Below are 24,613 nucleotides of genomic sequence, written 5' to 3'. Positions count from 1 at the left end.
CATGGAATGGGTTGCCTGAATCAGCAACTTAGCAGAGTTTAAGATATTATTAATATGCATGACTAGATTGACACATAAAACTATTAAAATAAGTAGGACGTAAATAACTTCTCTTTTGAAATGACGTCTGTAATGTATAAGATAAGACCAATTTCGTACCCAATACACATTTCTCATTTCCAATGGACTCGAAGATGACTGTTAAGTCCAATACTCGCTTTAAAAAGCCGGCCACAAACGTGGCATGGGTAGGTTTGATCAGTTCCAGATAGGCCGGCTTCTTCTCTCAGCTTTTTATTGGTTCGGCGCTCTTTCACCCTGGCCACTCATCTTGCTTCAAATCTCGAGACTCCGAGACTCACAGCTTCACGCCATGAGGAGCGATCGAGAGCTAGTGCTTCCCAGCTGTAAAAGTCCCTAATACTATATATACTCATTGAATACACACTTTTTATTTAAATTTAGTTACATATTAATAAAAAAACACATTATGTCTTACCATTTGCATGGAGTCGAACCTTATATAAAAGGAATATCACGGATAGTGAGTAATTAGTAATAAGACCTAAATATAAAATGTAATTGTTAGTTTCCCCGAGTCTTATAGATGGCTTTAATTAATTAATTAAGTAGGATAATATAAAGTTGTGAAAATAATATTTTTAAAAATGCAATAAGAATTGAGTTAATATTAGTAATTTAGCCAAATAATTTAGTCCAATAATGTCAGTGAATGAGATTGTATCCAAGGCAAAGGAGAGAGGAAGATGGTTGACAGATCTTGTGTGGTGCCTCAACGGTCCCACAGACTAAGGGATAGGTGAAGGTGAATGTGAAGAACAAAATTCTGGACTTGATAGCGAGGGTCAAAACTATACTCCATGCAACTGCTTTGAATTCAAGTCGCTGTGTAGATCTGAAATACTTTTTTTTTGTTTCATTGCTTGACTAGAAATGTCGCTTTAAACATTTTGAAAAGATTCTATATTGATTATTTATCGTTTAAGAAATTGCCGAGTCGTTTCAGTTGTGGCCTCTTCAAAAAGGTCGAAGCTTAAGTTTGTGTCAATGTACTATTCAATCTGGATTACTTTCTAGCAACTTGCTCTGGACTACGTGATGTTAGTAACAGAAGTGGTGGCGAATTTCAAGCTCGTCTCCCATACCTGAAGCCTAAAGTAGTATGCTAGATCTAATCAGCCAATCATCGAAGTGATAACATTCTTCTGCGTAGGAGGCCTTTATGATTGGACGAAACGCAATTTGTCACAGCACTGAACGTCAATGTTGACACAGCCCCCCTCCCTTTTTCTCTTTATCGTGCCAGAGTGATATTGGCAGATACACGTCTGCTAGTACTCCACAACGCTGTCTTGATGTCACTTCCGGTCTCAGAGCAGCCAATCCCCATGCTGTTTGGAAGAACCCTGAATTTCTCGTGCAGTGTCAATCATTAAAAGACAAAAACTTGTCGCTGTGGCCGCGCGAGTGTGTGCTCATCGCATCGTCTGCAACAAACAACACAGGAATGCAGCAGTGAGTCAACGGAGCTGTGTTGTATGCGCGCCCGTGTTTTGGTTTGCGGACTCGTCTAATCGGAAACCATTTCAAATCAGAATTATCTTATCGTGCGAGTTATTTTTATCTTTCTATTGTGAGTCTGGAACAGGATTTTAATTTCACATTATTCTTTCCTCCTAATATCAGTTTAATGAGAGCGAAGTCAAAAGACTTTGATCATGTGTTAAATATCACGGGATTAAACAATCACATACAGTGCAATAGTTCAAAGGGCAGACTTGAGGACTACTTTTGAAGTTTAAACCGCGAACTAAAGTTTTCCTTGCTTTCCAAGTGGACTATCAGACAAACATTGATTGACTAAAAATGGTAGGAAATGGTATATGTCTTGTCAATATTTGTGTCTATGATTTGGTTACGTAATTATTTAAAATTATCTTAATTATCTTATGAAATACAGACGTTACTTTAAAAAAAAAGAGTAGATGATTTTGTCCTACGCGTGTTCCTGGAGGCGTGGTGGCTGAGCGATAAAGCGCTAGGGCTTCCGAACTGGGCGTCTCTGAGTCCACCCAGCTCTAATTTGTATCTGGTATTGGCTAGTGAAAAGTAAAGGCGGTTGGTAGTTGTGCTGGTCACATGACACCCTCGTTAACCGTAGACCACAGAAACAGTTGTCCTTTACATCATCTGCCCTATAGACCACACGTTCTAAAAGAGGAAATTGACTGTACACGTATTCCTAGGTCAATCTAGTCATGCATGCTAATCAAAGACTTCAAATCTAGCTTTATAAGCATTAATATATTTTAGGACTGTATTTCTTAAACGATTGTTTTCTGATATTTAAAAAAAAAATTCGTAATATAAAGAAGTCTTTATAATTAATTGTATTTGCCTTTACTAATGAATTTTTGGATAAGATTGGATTGACTAGAATCCGGAAGTTGTCTTTTGTTTGGTTGCTGTTTACGACTTCAATTTTGGATACAATTATTTGGAATGAAGTAGAAAAGTTTCATTCCAACTCTAGTTGAATCATATCTGTGTGAGAGAACACAGGCTTAGTTCATTTAAAGGACAGTTAGACGTTACGTGAAGTTTTACATGGCAATTAGTTATCTCATGCGAAATGGAGCGCTGGTGACATTATAAAGCATTGCCACCGAAAAGTTCAAAGAGTGGTTGGCAAACAGTGTGCTATCTTTAGAAAGCACAGTAGTACAGCCAACGGGAACAAGTAACATAAAGAAAGTTAAACAAATAAATTTCTTCGTTTATGGAACTAATTGCATTTACAAGAGCGCTTCTTTTTCCCATTCAATAACTAATAAACGATTGATTTAAATTGATAAAACACTTTTTGCCACGTCCGCATTCACCGCACCCCCGAAAAAAAAAATTCAGGTTAAAGGCATGTCAAATTTTTAGGGAAATCTTAACGAAAACCGCGTCCACCCACCTAGGTTTTTTTTTTCGTTTTTTTTTTTAACTGATAAAGAATTTACAAGCTGATAGGATGAATTTTATTTTTTTTTAAAAGTCATTTCAATGCAGAAAAAATTAAAAATAATTTCAGATCAATTGTAATGATCAGGACAAGAATAGATGTATCATCAACCAGGAAGAATTCGTTTGCAAACCAGTTTTATACAATGATTTTTTTTGTATTTCATTTTTTTTACGTTATGCCATTTTATCTTCTGTGACCCGGCACCTGGTCGTGACCCTGACCTATCCTGTTTAGAACCCGGCACCTGGTTGTGACACTGACCTATTCTGTTTAGAAGCCGGCACCTGGTCGTGACCCTGACCTATCCTGTTTAGAACCTGGCAACTGGTCGTGACCCTGACCTATTCTGGTTAGAAGCCGGCACCTGGTCGTGACCCTGACCTAGCCTATTTAGAACACGCACCTGGTCGTGACCCTGACCTAGCCTGTTTAAACCCGGCACCTGGTCGTGACCCTGACCTAGCCTGTTTAGAACCAGGCACCCTGTCGTGACCCTGACCTAGCCTGTTTAGAACCCGGCACCTGGTCGTGACCCTGACCTAGCCTATTTAGAACACGGCACCTGGTCGTGACCCTGACCTAGCCTGTTTAGGACCCGGCACCTGGTCGTGACCCTGACCTAGCCTGTTTAGAACCCGGCACCTGGTCGTGACCCTGACCTAGCCTGTTTAGTACCCGGCACCTGGTCGTGACCTTGACCTAGCCTGTTTAGAACCCGGCACCTGGTCGTGACCCTGACCTATCCTGTTTAGTACCCGGCACCTGGTCGTGACCTTGACCTAGCCTGTTTAGAAAAAAATTATTGCGAAAAATCGAAGTGAAAGAAAAACAACAACAACGACCTATATATATATATATATATACTCTTTTCTTTGCCTCTTTTTTGTACCCTCCTGCCTCTTTTGTGGGCTTTTTAAAAATTATTATTATTATAAGTTCTCACATTTCACAAATATTAAAGTATAAAGACTTAGAATTAAACTTTGAAATATGATTAATCCATACTTAATTAGTAATTAAAATAGTGAATCTACATAAATAGTAGGTAGAAAGATTAAGATTAAGGAAAACAAACAAAACTTGATCTGTCTTGTGAAGATTAGTCTCCGGACTTCGTTGTCTGTTGATAGACGTGGAGTCCATGTGATGAATATCTAATGTAATTAATAGTTTAAGTATTCCTTTCTAGTTCATATTTCTCTGTTTTTAAACAAAAAGAAAAACAATATTTTGTTTTTAACTTTGTGGTAATATAATTCATTTTTTTAATTTTAAATGTGTATTCGGTACTGAAAAAATTACATTGCCAACAACACATAAGACACTAACATAAGTTTACGGTTTACACAACAGTTTACGTTAAAATTGTTAATAAACTGTCCAAACTTGACCATCACTGGGTTGTCCATTGTCTTGTGTTATTTTTTTTTTTTGTACATTGGACTGCTAAATGTCCCATTTTGAAACACTTAAAACATTTTCTTTTTTCATCCACACTTTTTTCTGCAGACGGTCCTGTTCACATTCTTGTTTAAAACGACTTTTGTTATCATTAGTCTTTGCAGCAAATGTAAACTTGCTACTTATCAAGTCTTCCTCCCTTTGAATAATCTGCTCTGGATGTGCAGTAATATATTGCTGACACAACTTTACTGCTGTGGGCACATCTTTAGGTGTGTTATTTTTTTTTTTTTTTTATTTTTTTTTTTTTTTAGGTCTGTTATTATAAGTAATTAATCTTTGAATTTTTTCTCCGCGTTGAAAATCTTATAGTTGTTCATCTCTTATGCAATTCCTGTGTTCTCGTAACCTAAGCTTTCAGTACTTTGAATAAGTTTATGAAGTTTGCAGAATTCTTCCTTGTCGCCTATTTTGAGAGATTCTCTGTGATCTCTACATCTAAATGTCAGACCATTTGAGACGAAGAAATCAATGTATGTTTAAGCAATGCATAAACTTTTGAGGCGCGAGGCCGTAGACACGCCTTGATCAGCCTCTAGTCATATGGATAGATAGATAAGATTAAATACATCTAAGTGAATACTGAGAAACTAAGGATTATAAAGTTGTTGTTTTTCCTTCAAGATTGTTGAACTAGATCCTACTCTGTAATGTGTCACGTTTTCAATAGGATGAATAGTCTCTCGGGAGTTATTTAAATAGCCCAGGAAGAAACATTTTCTTAGCACATAATTATCAGAATAGAGAAAGACTTTCCCAGAATAGACTATTAAAGTAATAATGTTAATGTTTTTCTTAAGTAATTTACTTTAAAAAATGAGGTACTTCATTCTAATATTATTTGAATGAAGAATATTTCAAGCTTATTTTAAGATTAATCGTGTATTTTTTGTTGATAGATTGATCACTATTTTAATGACTGTTCTAAGATCAGAGAAAGTCTAATCGCTAAGTACTGTTTGTATGACGCCAGCGACAAACATTTGTGTTATTGAACTATTCAGAGTTCTGACACATGTCTCCTTCAAGACAAATTTACTTTCGCTTCAAAAACATTTTTAGTTTGTATTTGTTGGAAATGTTTGTTTAAACTGTTGCCGACTGGAAAGACTTGTACATTAGTGCTATCTGATCAGGAGTTAGATGAATTGAATTCAACTCAGTTCTTTGAATCATTCTAATATGTGACTTATGTCAGATATATTTGTAATGTAGCAAGGGAAATGTGTCACCGTTTGTAACAAGTTCAAATCTTCTTTATTTAAATCACGCTTATTTGTGGTATTACGATTGCATCGTAAAATGTAGAACCAGGGCAGTTATACAGTAAACGGTTTGAAGTTTTTGTTTGTTTATTTAAGTTTAATGTAATGACAGTTCGGTCAAAAAAAAACAACAACAACTGTATTTCTGATTTAGTTTGGTCCTTAGGTCAGTGTGGAGGCGCGGTGGTTTAGTGGTAAAGCGCTTGGCATCCGAATCGGGGGTCCTGGGATCGAATCCTGGTGATTTTAATTTCGGGATCTTTGGGCGCCTACGAGTCCACCCAACTCTAATGGGGAAAAGTAACCACACGACGCCCTCGTTAACCGTGGGCCACAGTAACAGATTACCGTCACATCATCTCCCCTATAGAAATGAAAGGGGAACACTTTTTTAGGTCAATGTCTTAGCAATAAAATAGTAAATATATCTACAACATAATGTCCGCCATGTTGCAATCGACAGCTATATTGTTTTCTTCAAGATCTTCATAGTGACATCTTGTACAATATGTATAGTACACATTAAATTCCATGTAGAGAAGTCTCACATTCTTAGCTATGTTTTGTGTCTATCATGCTCTACTAGTGTCTTGAGCTACATTCTATTAGTTAACATTGATGTAGAGTTCACATTGAGTCCACCCAACTCTGACTTTAGTTGGGGAAAGTAAAGGCGATTGGTCGTTGTGCTGGCCACATGACACCCAAAGAAACAGATACCCCATAGATCGCAAAGTCTGAAAGGGGAAACTTTACTTTTTTTTTCTTTTTATTATTTCTGTAGAAATGAAAAGATTATTATGATTACTAATAAGATAAGACGTGCACTTTTCTCTGAGACTGCTTAGATCGAGACTCCTTATAAGAAAAGTTCATTGCAGTCTCCGCGTCTTCATTGGGTTATATTCAATGATGTGGTCCATTTAACAATACCACAGCCCGAATGGTAACAAGGATTATCTAGTTGGATCTATTTTAGGGAATCTCCAGTATCTGCTAGGTTGGCTGATATCGTGATTGTACTGTTTTTTGTTTGTTTGTTGTTGTTTTTTTGTGTGTTGTGTGTGTGTGTGTGTGAACTTACATAGTTGCTTAATGAGTAATTTTTTAAAATATTTTTAATTCTTTTTTTTTATTTCCTATTCTATTAACGTTGAAATAATAATAATAATAATAAAATAATAATAATAATCTTTATTATCCATAAGGAAATTTGTCTTACAATTTGTGCATTACACCAATCAAAACATTATAACTATAGAAAACCAAAATATACATTCACAACAGACTCACTCATAATTTACATGCGAAAAGTTTATATCATATAGTTTCTTTGTAATGATTTGATTGCAAGGAGAAAAAAATTGTTTTGTTTGTCTTTACTATCGGTTTCTTGTATCTCTGTTGTGATGGTAAAATCACAAACTCTTGGCCCAAAGGGGGATTTTTTATTTCTAGATTCTCTTTAGATTTTTATGAATGTTTGTCTCAAACAGCTGCCCTAATGGGGTTTGTTTTTTTTGCCAATGATTTACCAGCAGCATTTAGGTTTTTATAAAGTTTATTTTTATTTTTAATGCTCAGATTGCCATACAGGCAGTCATATTGAAACTTAAAATATTGCAGATGTGAGCGTGATAAAACATAGCCAAGACCTTTTCACTAACATTAAACGAGAACATTTTTCTAAGTACTCGTAATCTTTGCTGCCCTGTACATATTGTGGCTTCAACTGCGTTATAATGACAAAGATAATGTCAATAATAAGTAGATTTTGGTCGATTGAAAGAAACTGAACTCTGCAATATTTGGTACTATAGGCCAATTTAAATGTTAGTAGTGCAATTATTATAAAAACAAGAAAAATAGCGCCATTTCATGCTGTTATAGTTATCTATTGTTAGCTTCAAACTTAAAAGCGGCGACCTACAAAGTATAAATGGGGCTAATTCAACTTTTACCACCACATAAGTCAAGTACAATTTCTTTCCTTTGTTCAGTACCAAACAAAATAATTAATCATCAATACTTAATCAACTAATTGGTTAATTTTTTATTTAAATTGTTTCTTTTTTTTTCAGGTAAGAAAAATAATTGTTCAAAATTTCAGCTTGATCTAAGATTCCGTGGGGGAAAAATAACGTGTACAAACTTTTGACCAGACAGACAGACAGTTGGTATAAGCTTTGCAATGAACTTATATTTATCCTATGGAAATGCCAGGCTTGAGAGATCATTAGATTCCCATAGCAATATTCACTGAAACATTTTCTGATTATTATTTTTATTCTTATAATTATTATTATATAAGAAACGAACTAATATTCATTCTCTGGCACTGCCTGGGTCGAGATTCCTTTGTGGGTGTCCATTGAGAAATTTTCTGGTGATGTGGCAGGTCTGCTGCAGTACCGCCCTCTGACACACAACGAGAATCTTCTGAGGGATGTTAAGAGCCTTGAAGGTGTCTGTGAGGTCAGTTGTCACTATCCCCTCGGTTGATATATCAACAGAGTATATTATTATTTTAGACAAACTCCATAGTTGTTTAATCTCCAAGCCTAGGGGGTCCATATTTTCTGGGGGTTTTTTCATTTCAGTTTTTCTTATATTATGGGATAGATATTATTACCAAAAAAAAATAACAATTCATTTACAGACGAAAACTGTTTAAGTCTTTTCCTTGCCAAATATATTTTAGGGGTCCCGTACAAAAAAGTCCGCTATTTCTTTTCTATTTGTCTGCTAATTATTACTCTGATGATTGATATACGATATATACTATCAGATTTTATCATCGCCTGAATTGTATTTAAAATAGGTGCCGCGGCTATGCTTTATCCTCTGTCTATTTGAAGGTTAAACTATTATTTTGTACATAAGATCTAGAAGTCTTCTATAGTCATTATGACTGTATTATGACAATGTGCCAGGTTAAATGGGCCTACACAATAGTTAAACTTCTTCGTCTTTTGAAAATATTTACAAAGTTTTTTTCAACTCGCTCTGTTTGTTTGTCTGTCTGGCACAATTTTTTACACGTTTTTTCTCCCACACTCATTCTCGGATCTAGTTGAAATTTTGCACAAGTATTCATAGTCAATTACAACACACCAATCAATAAACGATTAACCAATGAGTTAATTAATTTGTGGTAATTAATTAATTTTTTAATACATTAAAAGGGAGCTTTTTCTGCAAAGTTGAGATATATATCATTGAATTTGCGGTTCTTCCAATTGAAACATTTTTTTTTTGCTTGAGTTTATTCAGTTTCTGTCAGGGGCGGACTGGGTGTCCAAATCAGCACGGGCATTTCTACGCCATCCGGCCCATAAATTGTATAGCAGTAGCATATGATGGACATCCGATTCTAGGTCTACCTGTCCTCAAAATCATTAAGTTAATTTTGATAATGAATCGCTAGCTGTACACATGCTTTCAGTGAACACTATATCCTTTAAGGAATATAGGCTTTATGTTGCTTTTTAATCGCAAAGTGTGTAGGCCCTAAGAGGATGAAGCCTATTAGTAGCACTGTCTACAGATCGTCAGATGAAGACTATTACATTATTTCGGAAAATATGTTAGTTTAAATAAGTTGGCAGGAGTAGAGTCTGTACAAGTTTTTATGTTTCAATACGTCGCTCAGAGTGCCCCTTTTAAAAGAGAATACTACAAAACATTTAAACATTTATTATGTGTTATAGTGGCATCCATGCGCCCTTATCTTATACAATAGAGACGTGATTTTAAAAAAGATTATTACTGTGGTCCTACCGGCCCACTTGGGTACCGGCCCACCGGGCATTTGCCTAAATGCCGTATAGCCAGTCCACCCCTGTTTCTGTGTTTGACGAATGTTGTAAACAAATATTAATATTAAATATTATTTGTAACAGCTACTTCTAGACTTTGAAAAGCGTACACTTTGTTGTCCACAATAAATAAGTCGATTATTTGATATATTAGACTACAAACTTTCTCGTTATGAAGATAGCCAATAGTCTTTATCAGAAGATTTTGTTTAGAACTATTTTGTTAGTGTACAAATCAATGGAAATTGAACCGCTATTGCACTTTATTTGGATGGCTGCCTTGACGTGTGATTTACGCGCCCATCTGTCGTCATGTGGGCCTGAGTTCAAACCCTCCCTGCCGCAATCGCCTGAGTTTGGACTAGGATGTCATACAGTGATCCCAAGTTTATCGCGGGAGGTGTGTTCTAGAACCAGCCACGATAACTGAACGCGAAATAGAAACGATATATTTATTTAAGTATTTATACACTATATTAAGATTTTATAAATGCCTAACCCTTGATTTTATGCTACACGAGCCTAGGTACTGTAATCAGAAGCGTGGTCGAGAGGCTAAGTGCGCTTGAACTTGGCTTGTCTTGGCTACCGAGAAGGGGGCTCGAGGTTCGTCACCCGACTCGGGCAGAGTTGTGTTTACTGAGCGCCTAAAGGCAGCACGGAAAACCAACTCCTAGATACCCCCACTGGTCCACAAATGAGATTGGACCAAAGCGCTCTGAGCATGCTATAAGCATGAAAGTAGCGCTATATAAAAGCTATAATAATAATAATGTACATACTTACAGTAGACAAGACGTCACCTCAGTGCAGGGCCGGAATTAGACTTAATAAGGGCCTAAGCTATTTGTGACTCATTAACATAAGGCCATTTTCTTCTTTGCCCTTTCTTCAAAATCGAAACCATTTTGGAGGGCCTCTGGCCTCGTGGAAAGTGGTGGCCCTAAGCTTTAGCTTATGATGCGTATAAGTAAGTCCGGCACTGCCTAGGTGTTCTTGCTATTAAATAATATTATACAATATTTCTTCTGATACACAGAGAGGTAGATACAGAGATAGATACACAGAGAGGTAGATACAGAAATAGATACACAGAGAGGTAGATACAGAGATAGATACACAGAGAGGTAGATACACACAGATATGAAAGTGGGAAAAAATATATGAATAAAATAAATATTGTTGTAACTCCGTTCCCGAGCCACACATATGGTGCACACCAGAGCGCCATTGAACACAAGTAGTGTAGGACATGTTTAGACAGGAAGAAGGACTGTTGTGAGCCGGCTGGGGGGCATGGGAGTCTGAACAGTCTTGGGCTAAGTGCTGTCCTGTGTGATACTAGTGAACTGTTTTGGAGACCTGGAGCGTCACTGGAACGTATGACTCTTAGAACTTAGACATATTACTCCCTGTGACTTATAGCAGACGTCCAAGTCTAACTATTAACTATTACTATTTGTTGATGCTTATACTAAATAAATATATCGTTTACTGTTGCCGACCTGCCTTTCGTTGAGTGCCTGCCTTAGAGTTACAACAATATTAATCCAATCTTTAACTAATGATTTTAAAGATTTAATTCATTTAAAATAAAAAAGTGACAAACTCGGACTATTATTATTCAAATAACTTCATGATAGCTCTTCAAACGGAAGAAGAGAAGCAATAGAAGAGAAAGACGGTGAGAACAAGAGGTAGAGAGAATATAGTGATAAGTAGAGAGTGTGACAGTTGACAGTGTAAACATGTTGGCAGCTAGAGCATTGACAGATCTTGGTCTGAAGCCGTCAAATAAGAGGGACGGGCAAGGGGAGGGGGGGGGGTCTCAAGTAGGTGAATACTATATATAGGTCTGGGTAGACACTCTACCGGCATACCTGCTTATTTATCGTTTGTTGATTTTGTATTCATTATATGTTAATTGTATAAACAGCACATGTTGATCACACATTGATCTGATCTAGATAGGAATATTGACAAAACATCGATTCTAGTTGTATGTTGATCGTATATTCGTGGTATATGTTCATGTATTAATTGCTTATTCATCGCATGCTGATCGTTTATTGATTTTAGGACGACTGTATACTGATATATATCTTGAGCCTGTATTGATCGCATGTTGACCGTAGCTTGGTGTACGTGATGCTGCTGAAAGATTGACTACTAGGCTGTTCCTTGTTCCATGAAGCTTTAGATGCATTTCCTTTATCCTTCTCTGCACTCACAATGTTATATTCAACCTAGTGAGCCTATATCTCCTCATTGTGTCTTGCTATCATCTTATGGGCCGTAGTTGAGTTTTGTTAATCGGTTTCTCTGCTTAATAATGCCTGTATCGTTTTCTCTGCCCTCGAGAGGCACTATTGATCTTTTTCTCTGACACATATTGGGCTCCGCCTATTCATCCCTTTCTTTACCTTATCATTATTTTTTGTTCCCCTATCGATATGTTTTGTTCATCTTGTTTTTGTCCTTTTTATTTATTGTTTCCCTTACATTCATTGTGCCTTGTTTTAAAAAAAAATGATTAACACTTCATAAGCGTAGCCAGGATTTTTTTTCGGGGGGGGGGGATTTTTTATGTGTGTGTGTGTACATAATTTGTATTACATTCTGACCCTTCATTCTTTCGGAAGACGTTTATTGTGCCCTAGAATAGGTTCTTCCATGAGTTAGTGGGAAAATTGTTGATTCCCCGCCATTACTAGCAAGGGGGGTCTGGGGAGCTCCTTGCGCGGGGCGAAGCCCCGCCGCCAAGCACTATTTCTGGTATTGAAAGCCAACAAAATGCATATTCTGAGGTATCTACACTGCATTTTCCTGCTATTAAAAAGTTTTATTTCAAAAACTTATGTGCTATTCTACTGACTTAGACCCTCCCGCGTCGTTCGGAGCATTTGACGTCAAGCTGTTTCCATTAAAATCTGTCACTGGTAATGTCTGAAGCCTCTTCCTACCTGCCATGAGGACCTCCATGAATGAGTGGCGTCAAGTTGTACTAGGATATCATTGCAACTCTTCTTATGCATAATTCATTTTGTCGGAGAACATGTCCAGCAAACCTCATGCGTCGCTCTCTCACAATCTTACTAAGGGGTCGACTCCCAGTTCGGCATAGGATTTTCTTGATTTAGACCCGATCTCTATAACTGACTCTTAAAATCTGTCTTAGTCATCTTTGTTGAGCCACATTTAGAGTTTTTCAATTTCGGCAGATGACTATTCACTGCAGTTTATTAATGGAGCCCTGCCACTGGTAAAAATGTGTAACCTCTCTTGAATACGCTCTTGGAATTAAGTGACTGTAGTTTGCTTTAGATTTTATATCGAAAAGAGAAGTTTTATCATCTAAATCATCTGTTGGGGGTTTTCCACCTCAAAATGCTCTGTAGGGGGATCTTAAACTCAAAACCATCTGTAGGGGTTTTAAACTTTAAAAAAAGCCATCTGTAGAAAGGGGGGGGGGATTTCATTTCGGGGGGGGGGGGTTTGAACCCCCAAACCCCCCCCCCCCCGGCTACGCCCATGTAACACTTAATACGAAATTTCTGACACAAATTGGTTTCCACGTTACAGTTTATGTCTTGCGGATGTTCCTGAACCGATTATAACATTAATATAATTTATTAATTAATAATTAATATAGTAAAATTATTTCTAACCACCCAGAGTATTTTTGTTTATCTAGATCAGTGTCTAGCTCACTAAGGTTCCTCGGAACACAGTTTGGGAAACAATGGTCTAGATCTGTTACCAATGGAATGACATGACTGATCCAAACTAGTCGATACAATCACACTTCGTATAAAGTTTTGTTGTTGTTGTTTTTATTTAAAGTATTTTTTTATTTTCTTGTTATTAATTGTATTAATATTTAGGTTATAATGTATTTATGTATGCTTTTTATTAGCCTATATATTAACTTAAACTTTCTATGTAAACTTTTTTTTTTCTTTTTCAGTATTCTTACTCCTCAGAACTACCAATAATTCTAAGACCAAATATTTTGCTTTGCAAGTATTACTTAAGGTGCACCTATTTATTTATTGGTGATTTTATTATTTGACATAATGCATAACGACTTGGACACCACGTGACCTGTGCTTTGATGAATTTTCTATTCCGCTTCTAGAGTTAATCTTAAACTTTGGGAACAGAAGATCGACACGTCATTTAATCCTTTCAACGAAATAACGTCTAACTATATCCCCCCCCCCACTTAAAGTATTTTTTGTAATGAGATGAAGGAAGAGGTTGAAGAAATACGGGGGGGAGGGGGGGGGAGGGGGGGAGGGTATTGTCACATTCCATGTTTCAGGTGTCTGCTAGTGAAGACATACCAGACTTAATCTCCCAGCAGTTAGAAGCGCTTTTTTTTCTCTATCTAGGTCCTACCCTCAATTAATCTGAGGGTCCATGACATTCTGAAATCAAATAATACCAGTAGGTCGACCTATTTTATTTTTTTTTTTTGGTTGGCATTAACTCGCAGGTGGTTGCGCCAATAAATGGGCTTTGTTTAAGTTGGAATTAGTATTTTGAGGTAATAAGCTTTAAATTGCATCTTTACGAGATGTGAGGATTGTTATTTTTTTAACGTAGACACACTAGGTGCTGAGAGACATTTCTAGAGTTATACTTGAAACCCAGACTCAATGGAGAGCTTCTATATCTGTCATGCTAGCATTAAAGACTCTGAATAGACAGACATGAAACTCAATGAATTAATACAATCCGTGATTCACCTATTTGCGACACAGATCCTCCATTTTCTTAGGGACTCCCAAAAAGAGTGTCCGGGTGAGCCTGTTATGAAGAAGTAATATTAAAGTTAGTTATTGTTTTTTTTTAATTATTTATTCTTTAGATCTCTCTCAAATAACTATTAAATCAGAGATAAAACAAGAAAAAAATAAAATACTTAAAAAACAACAACATAAAGCTTATATTACGCGAAATTGTATCAATTAGTTTAGATCAGTCATGTATAGACCTTATTCACCAAAACGAATGGTCAGTGATAATATTGATAAAACAACGAAAAAAAAACGGTCACATGATAACCATTGTTGATTAAAATTAGATCTCAATTTGTATAGAAGAGATAGAGAAGCACATGACTCAATGTTGTTTGTTTACGATTGGTGTATGAGGTCCATTAAATTTGTAATAGATCTAGACTATAAATTTTAAAAATCTGCGCGATTAGAGATATTTTTACTAATGATTCTTGTATTTTCAGGTACTAGATATAATTGTGCCAAATTTCAACTTAATCCGAGAATGGGTGTGAAGGAAATAACGTGTACAAACTTTTGACCAGACAGACAGACAGAAAGAGTTGATATATATAAGCTTGTTAAAAACTGCAACCCATGATCACGTACATAGAAGTAGGACACACTAATTGTTCTTGAAAGAGTTTATGAATCCTAAGATACAGTAGGATTAATAGAATCTCGTGAAAGTTGGAATATGTTAATTAAAGAGAAACACTAGATCTTCGGAGTTGTGTCTCTTCCAGAGGGAGACCACTCTAATGTTTTAAAGCAGATGTCATTTGTCACAGTGTTTGGAAGAACTCGTGTCACAGTGACGTGCAATTAAAACTAGGACTCCAGCTGACTGTATTTATCTTGTAGTTCAAACCACCACGAAACTAATATCCAAAGACTTTTTTCCCCCTCAAAGCAGGCTATAGATATAGGCACAGTATGATTCGACCACCTAGAGCGCTGACATAGATTTATAAACACATTTTTTTTTTACAATACCTCTATTCAATTGATAACTTCATGGAAGTCGGTGGGCGGAACTTTAACGCTGATCTCAAAAACCGCTCCAATGATTTTTCTAGAAATTTAACAGTTGTATATTGCCGAGAAAAGAATTACTGGCTTATTGGCAACATGGGAAAACTCTAGTTTGACCGTTATAATTTTTCAAAGTAATAAGATAAATAAATGTAAATTTGGCTTGAGTACTAGACTTAGATCTATAGTTAACACCGATTTTGAAAGGAATATCGCATTCATGAATCGACAATCGCGTTTGGGAATTCCCGAATGTAAGGCACTATTGATTTTGCGCCTCTTCTTCAGAGTCTAGATTTAAAGACCTAGATCTATATAATTGAAATTATTCGAGGAAAAAAAAAGTAGTTTATTAAAATTAAAGTTGTTTTAAGTTCATTGATAGATTGTCTAAACCTTGCTTATATTTTTACGTAAACAAAATGCTATTGATAAATAGTAAGACGCGTTGATTGCTGTGTGGTTCTAATTGAAATATACACTACATCTGGACAGAGAGCTATGTGAACAAGTTATTTGTATACAAACTAAATATCTGAAACATCAAGGCGAAAATAAGGTTAACATTGGGATTCCAACTTGAACACACTCAGTATCCATCCATTTCTACCACTCCACCACCACATGCACCACAGTGATAGGTATGGGGCCCAAATGTTGTAGTTCACAATCACGACTCCCTCCCACCCCCTCATTTCAAAAAGAAAACCTCCCCACACAGCAAGGCCTCCCAAAAGTCCCCCCCCCCCAAATCTCTCTCCCCGCCCCCCCCCCCTTTCCAAAGATTTGCAGGTTTACCGTGAGATAAGTCCCAGAGATAACAAGTACCAAAGTTTGACAGGACAAGTCTGTCCATGGAAAAGCTTTTAATGGTGTTTGTCAACCTAAAAGGATGTAGAAGCTGGGGGGGGGGGGGGGTTTGTTCGTGCTCTGTTGTGGTGTGCGGTTTGTGGTGTGCGGGAAGGGGGGTGCGAGTGTGTGTGTGTGTGGGGGGGACAGTGAGGCTGACATAGTTGAGTTCTAACTTGGTTTATTTCTAAGTATGACTCTTAACTGTTAACATTCTAGGGTGAGAGTTTGTATATCGTGAGTGAAACAAAGGAAATTATTGAGATGCAGTACTAGATCCACACATTGCACTGGCAGTTAATACAGCAGGTTATGAAAATAGAATTTGTCTCAAAAATATGTTACTGTAAAAATGTTTTTCTGAACTTTATATACATTTTAAATATGAATGTTGATGGAGGCATATCCATTGTGGGTACATTTGTGAACCATTTTATAGAATTAGCTAAAATGATTACGATCTGTGAAATATTTAAAAGAGTCATCGGTATTTCAAAAGTTGATCATTCTCGTACCCAGGCACCTACAGTTAGCAAAATGTCAGAGTTAAGTGAAGTGAGACAAGACTCTATGACATCGGCAATAACTCGTCCTGCCCCAGACCCCAACGTAATGAGACATGAAATACTTTTGGTTTCTAAGTAGTCAATGTCGCCATAACCAAGAATGTTTTTCATTTAACATTATTGACAAAAAAGTCTCTATTGGTTTTAATCAGTATTCACAATTATTAAACCGTATGTCAACAGAGTTAATTAAGACTTAGCAGACATTTTGATAAATTTGTCAAACTACTTTAAATACAAGATTTGACCTAATGAGCTCGGATGGGGAAAACATGCACATAGACTGTACATAGATCCAGTGGCGTAGCTAGCTGGGGGGATGGGGGGTGAAGATATTGAGAATCCCCCGGGCCCCCCACTTGAGGGGGGTCCCCAATTGAGTATTTTTTACTTTAAATATTAAATATTACGCAAAATGTAAGTGTCCCCAAAGAGGTCAAGCCCCCCCCCCCCGGGCCCCCAAATGATGTCTAATTCCTAGCTATGCATAGATCTAGTTGTTGTTTTTTTAAATATTACTTAATAGAGATGTTTATAATAAACAAAACAATGTCAAGGACGCTAAATTGAACGTCACTGTTGCCAACTCAAAAAAAAAAAAAAAAAGAAATGAACTTTAATTTGAACACTATCTCAATGCTTCCTCCATATTGACATTATTTTGGTGAGTTTCCTACATGCCGGAAGATCTAAAAATAGTAGGCTTTTGTTTTTGGCGTATCCGGTGTATAAAAGACCCTGTTGATAAGTTTTTTTAAAGTAACAACATTCCCTTTTCAGACCTCGCGGTCTATAGGGCAGAGGATGTTAAGGTTATCTGTTTCTTTGGCCAACGGTTAACGAGCAGGGTGTTATGTGGCCAGCACAACGGCCAACTGCCTTTACTTTCCCCAACTAAAGTCAGGTACCCATTAGAGTTGGGTGGACTCAGGGGCGCCCTGAAAATCCAGAAATTCAAAATCCCAGTATTCATCGAGATTCGAACCCAGGACCTCCAGTTTCGGAAGTCAAGCGCTTAACCATTCAACCACCGCGCCACCAAGTTATGCTTTTCAAAAGTGAAATAGATAATGTTTGTGCATATTTTGGTACTGCAGAATCAAATTTTAAAAATCTAATTTTTTAATTTCATATATTTGCCAATTTTGAAGTTGAATTTAGCGTCCTTGACATTGGTTCATCTCCAATACCTTTTAAAAACAAAGCTTCCTTTATTTCATCCAAGTCAACATGGATACACGAGGAAATAATGTTTTTACTTTCTTTCCGTCATGTATGAACATCTCCAATAGATCTCTAAATATTGAATATTACAATAATTAAATCCTAAGTTGTTGTTTTTTTTTTTGTGTTTGTTTTTGCAACATTATTCAACCTTCTCCGCAATCTGCTTTAATTTTTGAAGACGTAGGCCTACAATACGTAGGCACTAGCCAGGAAGAGGCTGTGGACGTCGCAGATTACCGATCCCTATAAAAAAACTTGCCGCGGAATGGCGCGTTAGAATCTAAGTTAAAGACTAAACCTAAGTTTTAAAGTGTGAACTACTAAAATTAATTACAGGTCAAAGACCTATGTATATATTATAATTAGACTGGACATGGAGATCTTTTAATATTACAAAAAATGTCTTGAAAAACTTTTTAAAAAGATGAAACAAGGTGTTCTTTTCTTAAGTAGTTATAAGAAGTAAAGTTGTCTTTTTCAACCCTAACCTATGTAACATATAGATCTAGATCATTGAACATTGTAAAAAAAAAAAGAGCACTCTCGTCTCATAATTATTATTTTGCACTTTTTAGAAACATAATTTAAAAAGATCTAGGTCATCAATCTATTTAAATCTACATAAGATGACTAAAATCAATAGACTTGAATTATTTCGATTTAAGATTTCCGGAGCATTATCCTTAATGGAAACTAACAAGAAATGGCTTTATTTCACGAATATGTGTGAATATATATGGGAAAGGACCAATGGCGAACGCTTTTGAGCCAGTTTTTAGTTTAGAATTTATAGCTCCGCAATGGTTAAACATATTAAAAAAATGAAAACATCTGCGGACTCCTCAGCTATTGGGCAATAAAACTAAATTTGACTCTTTTTTCCATATCAGCTATTAAATTTATAATTCAAGTCAACGTGCGGTAGGGGTCGGACCTAATCAGCGAACGCAATTTTCGCGGGAGTCATAATGAGCGAAAGGCCGTAAAAAATAGCGAAATAGCATGTTAAAATATAGGAAATTATGCTTCAATTAGTTCTATCATCTAAATTCTTCCATGAAGCATTATAAATAATGTCCTCCTTGTGGCATTAGGCTTAAATTTGTTTTCACTTTTCTCGTGCTCCACATCTCCTTTCTCTGCTTGTAACTGATGTCTATATATAGCCTACGAAACTTGCGATCATTTTTTTTCTTAAAAGAAAGAAAGAAACTACAAAATTCTATCTCGCCACCTTCCTATAGGCTAGTTCACGTCGTACTACTCTCTATTTCAAAAACTCTCGTTACTGCAACTATTTTTTTTAAAAAGAATTTATGTTCAGTGCACTTAATCACCATCAACTCGATCTCCCCCCCCCCACACACACACACGCTGATTGACCCAAAGGCAGATCCCGAATGCGATATGGATTGATGATGTATGGAGACAGATCTACAACAGCTTGAGTTTCGGGTATGGAGACGAAAGGCTCAGGAGAGATCTTGTAATTTTATTCATGTATATTATATGGTAATGGTAACTCTTATATTTATTACTAAATATATAGTTCGCGTTTTTTCCGATCCTGAAATCGAATATTTTCTACTGGAAAACTCTTGGAAATCTCCTGAAATCCTAATCTCAGAATGGTGGGGGAACCCTGTGAAAATGAATTCTGCACTTCTTTTAAACATTTATACACATATTAATATCAATAATTAGTAACAAGAGGTTAACCAGCCAGTTAAAAAGAAGGAGGACGGCAAAACAGAGCCCACCCCCACCCCCGTATAGGCGCTATTAACATTAACTGAAGCGTCATTTCACCCTCACTGGAAAGTAACTGCCAGCATATGACCTCTGAGAGACTGTTGGAGAGCTGCGAGTCAAACATTTTAGACGAAAAGAAAATGCGGGAAAATATGCTGGTCGCAACTGGGCGTCGTCATGTGAAACACGTACTGCAATCATCCTTAATCTTCGAAATCGAAGACATTGGGTTAATGTTAAAAATAGGCCTATTATTTTAATATTTCAGTTTACAAACAATAACGATAGATAAGACAAAAAGAAGAACAGATTAAATCAGTAACTAAATTATTTTTAATGGCTTTTTAAGCTTATAATAGGGGTTTCGCTGAATAGGTTTTCAGTTAAAAAGGTCATTTTGAGCGAACACCCCATAATATTTTTTTTTCAACGGAATGAATAGCCTTAGCTATTCTAGCTAACTATTTCCTCATCTATTTAGAAGCATAATATGCAATTTTTTTTCGGCCGATGTCCATTGGTGCTTTAAAATCGCCTTAAGTTCGGACCTATTCTCGTTTATCCGGAAACGTTTTGAGAATGAAATTTCCATACATGTCAACTATGACCTTCATCTATGCTTTATTTTATGAGGGAAAACGAAAGTGAATATGTGAGAAATGTAGAAAAATGGAGTCTTTGTAATATCATTTTATTAGTTCTGCAGATACTTTTGATATAAATAAGAATGGATAATAATTACGGGGAGGTGTTCGCTTTATATGCCATTTCGCTGATGGGCCTTTCCTATATATATAGTTCTGTGATAAAATACATAACAATTTATATATATATAGGTATGTGAGTTGATCAATCGCGGATAAGAATTTTTTTCCGTTTTCCAGTCTAGATATAATATATATAGGTCTGTGTTACAGATTTAAAAAAAAAACTTAACTTATGATACTCCGTATTCTGTACATCGGATACACCCATAAACCTGAGACTCCATTAATGAAAACACGTATTATTGCTACCATACACCGTCATGAAACAAAGACTATACAAAACAATGCTGCTCTACTTGACACTTGGAAACAACGGGAACAAAAAGATTTATTGTCATTAGACACATTTTACAGACCGAGCTTGTTTAAGGGACATAACTCACTAGGTTTAGCTCACATAACAATGTACTTGATTTCTGTCTATATCAATTGTGACAATGAATAAAATGTTTCATATTGCTTATCATGTAGGTTATTTTATATTTTTCAGGTGAAAACATTTTGGTGTCTTGCAAGTCGAAGTCGTCCTTAAAGAGAATCTTTTGTGTGAGCAGCCTCAAGCCAATGTGTCTATTGAAGTATTCACCAAAAGTCTGTGTCAGATTTGTGGAAACCAAATTTTTAGGATGCACACTAAAAAAAGGACAGATGACACTAGATCAAGCAATAAACATCTCTAAATCATATCTTTGACAAGGGCTTCAGTCATAAATATTGAGCTCATGATGGAAAAATATAATTGTAAGCAAGCAATAAGAATTGTATCTGTGATACATGGTAATATTGTTTTTAAACAAATCGAATATTTCGTATATTAGTATTTCTTATCAAATGGGCTAACGATGAATAGATAAATGTATGTTTCGTTTCCAGTGAAAGGAAATGTCGTTTAAAAATATCATATCACAGAAACTCTGTTGAAATATTCAGTCAAATATTCTAGTCAAATGCTAGCCATGCATGACCATGACCCTGGATCGTCCAATTTTCTGACCAGGTCGTCATACCATCTCACGGATGACATGGTCAGTGAGTCCGTAACGAAGCCTCAGCAATACTTGCACCAGCTGCACCATCATCATCTTCACCATCACAGCATTCAACAACATCATCATCAGCATTCGCTTCATCACTTCCACCAGCAACACCAACGTCTACCTCAGCATGACCCTCCACAGCAGCCCCACTCTTACCCGCACCACGGCATTGAATCCTCGGTGGCGCACCTTTATCACCAGTCGTACCACCATCCAGTTCGGCCGAATCTTCCACCTCAGCAGACGTACAGTGCGGCGTTTCCCTCGTCGCAGTATGCAGCTTCTGGGAGCTGCGGCATCTACAACGAGCAGGAGGAGTTCGAAGACGTTGACGAGGAGGACATCAGCGAGATGGACGACGCGGAGCTGCTGCAGACGTACGAGCAGTACCGGCGCAGGTTTCGCTCCCACGCCCCGGACGTGACCTCTCAGCTGCTTCACTTCGCCGAGATGGTCAGCGCGGACATCCAGAAGTTTTTCGGTCGCTCCAAAGGCCACGAGGACGGCTGCGACGTCTACGAAGACAAGTGGGCCGCCACGAAATCAGGCCGCGAGCTCTACTACGCTGACCTTCTGAGGATCGCCCAGGGCGACACAGAGCCTGCGAACAAAACAACGAGGAAATCTTTCACTTCTCCTTCGACTTCCAACACGGACCAGACAAGGACATCCCGGTATACTGGGAAGAGGAATGTTTCAGCCGGAATCGGGCCACTGAGCGAACTCTTCCAATTCGGTCTGCAAAATTACTCAACTCAAAAAACTAATTGCCATTCCAGGACGAAAGGGAATCACGTGGTTCCGGGTCATAAAGGTCGTGTCACGCCTATGCAAGAGAGAAATTTACCAGCAAGTTTCTGGTGCGAGCCTTGCTCGGTGTTTAACAATCAGGGACAAACTGAATCTTGTGTTCAGCCGGTGTTCGGCACCGTGCCAAGGTGCGAGCCCTATGGCGATCAGGCTCGGCACGAGATGGTGGGACAGAACCCCATGATGGCAACTTCAAAGTTGCCGGACTTTACTGACCTCGTGGAAAGCTGGCAGAGGGGTGGCGGGGGCACGGGGGTGACGGACACTGGACATGACAGGCGGCACCAGCCGGGGTCTTCGATGACACCCCATGGGATGTGACGCTACGATGCAAAACAATAATGTGAACAAACTCAAAGGGAAAACAAATCAAATTTTAAAAAAAAACTCATTTTATGCTTAAGTCAATCTATTAATCGCATTTATTATTTGATATGTGCTTGAGAATCAAAAATAAAAACTTATGTCCACATGCGTAGGTGTCCTTTGTGTGTGTGTGTGTGAGGGTTTAATCAGATGTCTTAATTAGCCGGTAACCGTGGATCTGTATCAAGGGCTTGCTTCTTTAGTCTCACGAGAAGTTGCAATGGGAGAGTATTTAAACTAAATAAGTGAAACGCCGCACATTTGTGTAAGCGTAAATTAATTTTGTTATGCCTTAAGTCTTGGGTACAAGTAGAGGTGTACATTGCAGTGCAGACAATGTTTCTGTGTACGCATGACTTCAACAAACTTGTTACGCTCTGTTAAATACAAGAGAATACCATTGGGAACAAATACCTATGTTAGTCAACTAACTGGTCACAAACAGTTGAAAATGTGACGTGGCAACGAGCTATTAGTTTAAACTGCCCCATAGGTTGTGACGTCACATTTCTGTGTTTTATATTTGAATTGTAATTGGTCTCGGGCCAACACGGACTTACAGACCTGGATATTTAAATGTTAAAAATGGTAGTAAACCCTTGCATATATTTTTAAATTAAAATTCCTTTTAAGTTATTCTTTTTTCAATCAATGGTGGTCATACTGTGTGTCATAAATTACAGTACACCCAACTGTATATCTAGAGTCCTAGACGGACAATGAAAAGACGTCATACATTGTAACTCGACGTGCTTTACAAAGACGTCTTATTGTGTATCTTGGCGCATTGAAGGACGTCATAAATTGTGTACTTCCGTCGTTCAGGTCTTGACGTACAATGCTAGCACGTCATACAACATCGCTAGATGTGCAATACATACGTCATACAGTGAGATAGTGACGCACAATGCAGACACCCATAACTCGTAAGTCATCTATATAGGCCATGTTTCATTGACTGTTGACACTATGCTGTGCACTCACCTAAATAAAATCCAAACACTGCTTTACTGATTTGGAAAACTATCTCTGCTATCGTTACTCTCAAGATTTTACTCTATGGCCTATATCTATAAATAGCTAGCCTCATTTGGTGTATCCGGTTGACATGTTGATAATGTGTATAATTGGTGATAGGTTTTAAGCGCTTTTTAGCTCTGAAAAATCCTATTTCTAAGCTCATTCGCTTGTAACACAACTCATTATGACCAGCTCATATTAACTCTTTCTGGCTGGTAAAAACTTTATGCACATTATTTCTCGCACACCCATCCTCGGATCAAGTGGAAACTTTTTGCACAATTAGGCATTGGCAGAGACAAGACATGGATCAATAAAGATATTGACATATTAGTCAATGGATTACTGGTAATTAATTATTTGGTTGATACCAACAATCCTTCGAAATTCACAGGTATGGCTAAATATGTAGGGTTTGGTTCCTTTAGATAACTGTACACGTTATTTCTACCAGGCCCATTCTCGGATCAAGGGAAAATTTTAACTTTTTCTTACTGTACCTAACAAAGGCGGATGGTCGTTGTCCTGCCCACGTTACACCCTCGATAACCGTGGGGACCACAGAAACAGATGAACTTGACATCATCTGCCAATAGACCACTGGTTCTGAAATGGGAACTTTACTTTTATTTTTTTATTAACCTAACAAAACATGAATCAATAAAAAAAAATCAAACAAAAAGTCAATTAATTATTGGTTATTAATTATTTTGTTTGATATTAAATTAGGAAAATAACGTCTACATTATTAAGATATATAGTTGTAATTGCGAAGTTTTTCCCATTAGACTAGCTTAGTTTTTTATAAATGGATTTTTTAAA

General features: G+C 37.1%; 1 protein-coding gene across 2 annotated transcripts; it reads left to right on the top strand.

Annotated features, from left to right (window-relative positions):
* Positions 1–1,349: 1,349 nt before the first annotated feature.
* On the top strand, positions 1,350–22,879 carry LOC106060790 (protein PERCC1-like). 2 transcript variants are annotated; one of them, XM_056019405.1, is made up of 2 exons: positions 1,350–1,890; positions 21,049–22,879. In XM_056019405.1, the coding sequence occupies exon 2, from the start codon at positions 21,506–21,508 to the stop codon at positions 22,724–22,726; it is 1,221 nt and encodes a 406-aa protein (XP_055875380.1). In that variant the 5' UTR covers positions 1,350–1,890; positions 21,049–21,505; the 3' UTR covers positions 22,727–22,879. The 2 variants fall into 2 exon arrangements, with proteins under 2 accessions (XP_055875380.1, XP_055875381.1); XM_056019406.1 differs by lacking the exon at positions 1,350–1,890 and adding an exon at positions 13,558–13,613.
* The last annotated feature ends 1,734 nt before the right edge of the window (positions 22,880–24,613 follow it).

Source organism: Biomphalaria glabrata, chromosome 2, assembly GCF_947242115.1.
Source record: "Biomphalaria glabrata chromosome 2, xgBioGlab47.1, whole genome shotgun sequence".
In the NCBI taxonomy this organism is placed as follows: Eukaryota; Metazoa; Mollusca; class Gastropoda; family Planorbidae; genus Biomphalaria; species Biomphalaria glabrata.
This window is presented reverse-complemented; position numbering and strand designations above follow the sequence as displayed.

Coding starts and splice junctions, on each gene's coding strand:
- LOC106060790 (XM_056019405.1), top strand. CDS start 21,506: ATGCTAGCCATGCATGACCATGACCCTGGATCGTCCAATTTTCTGACC.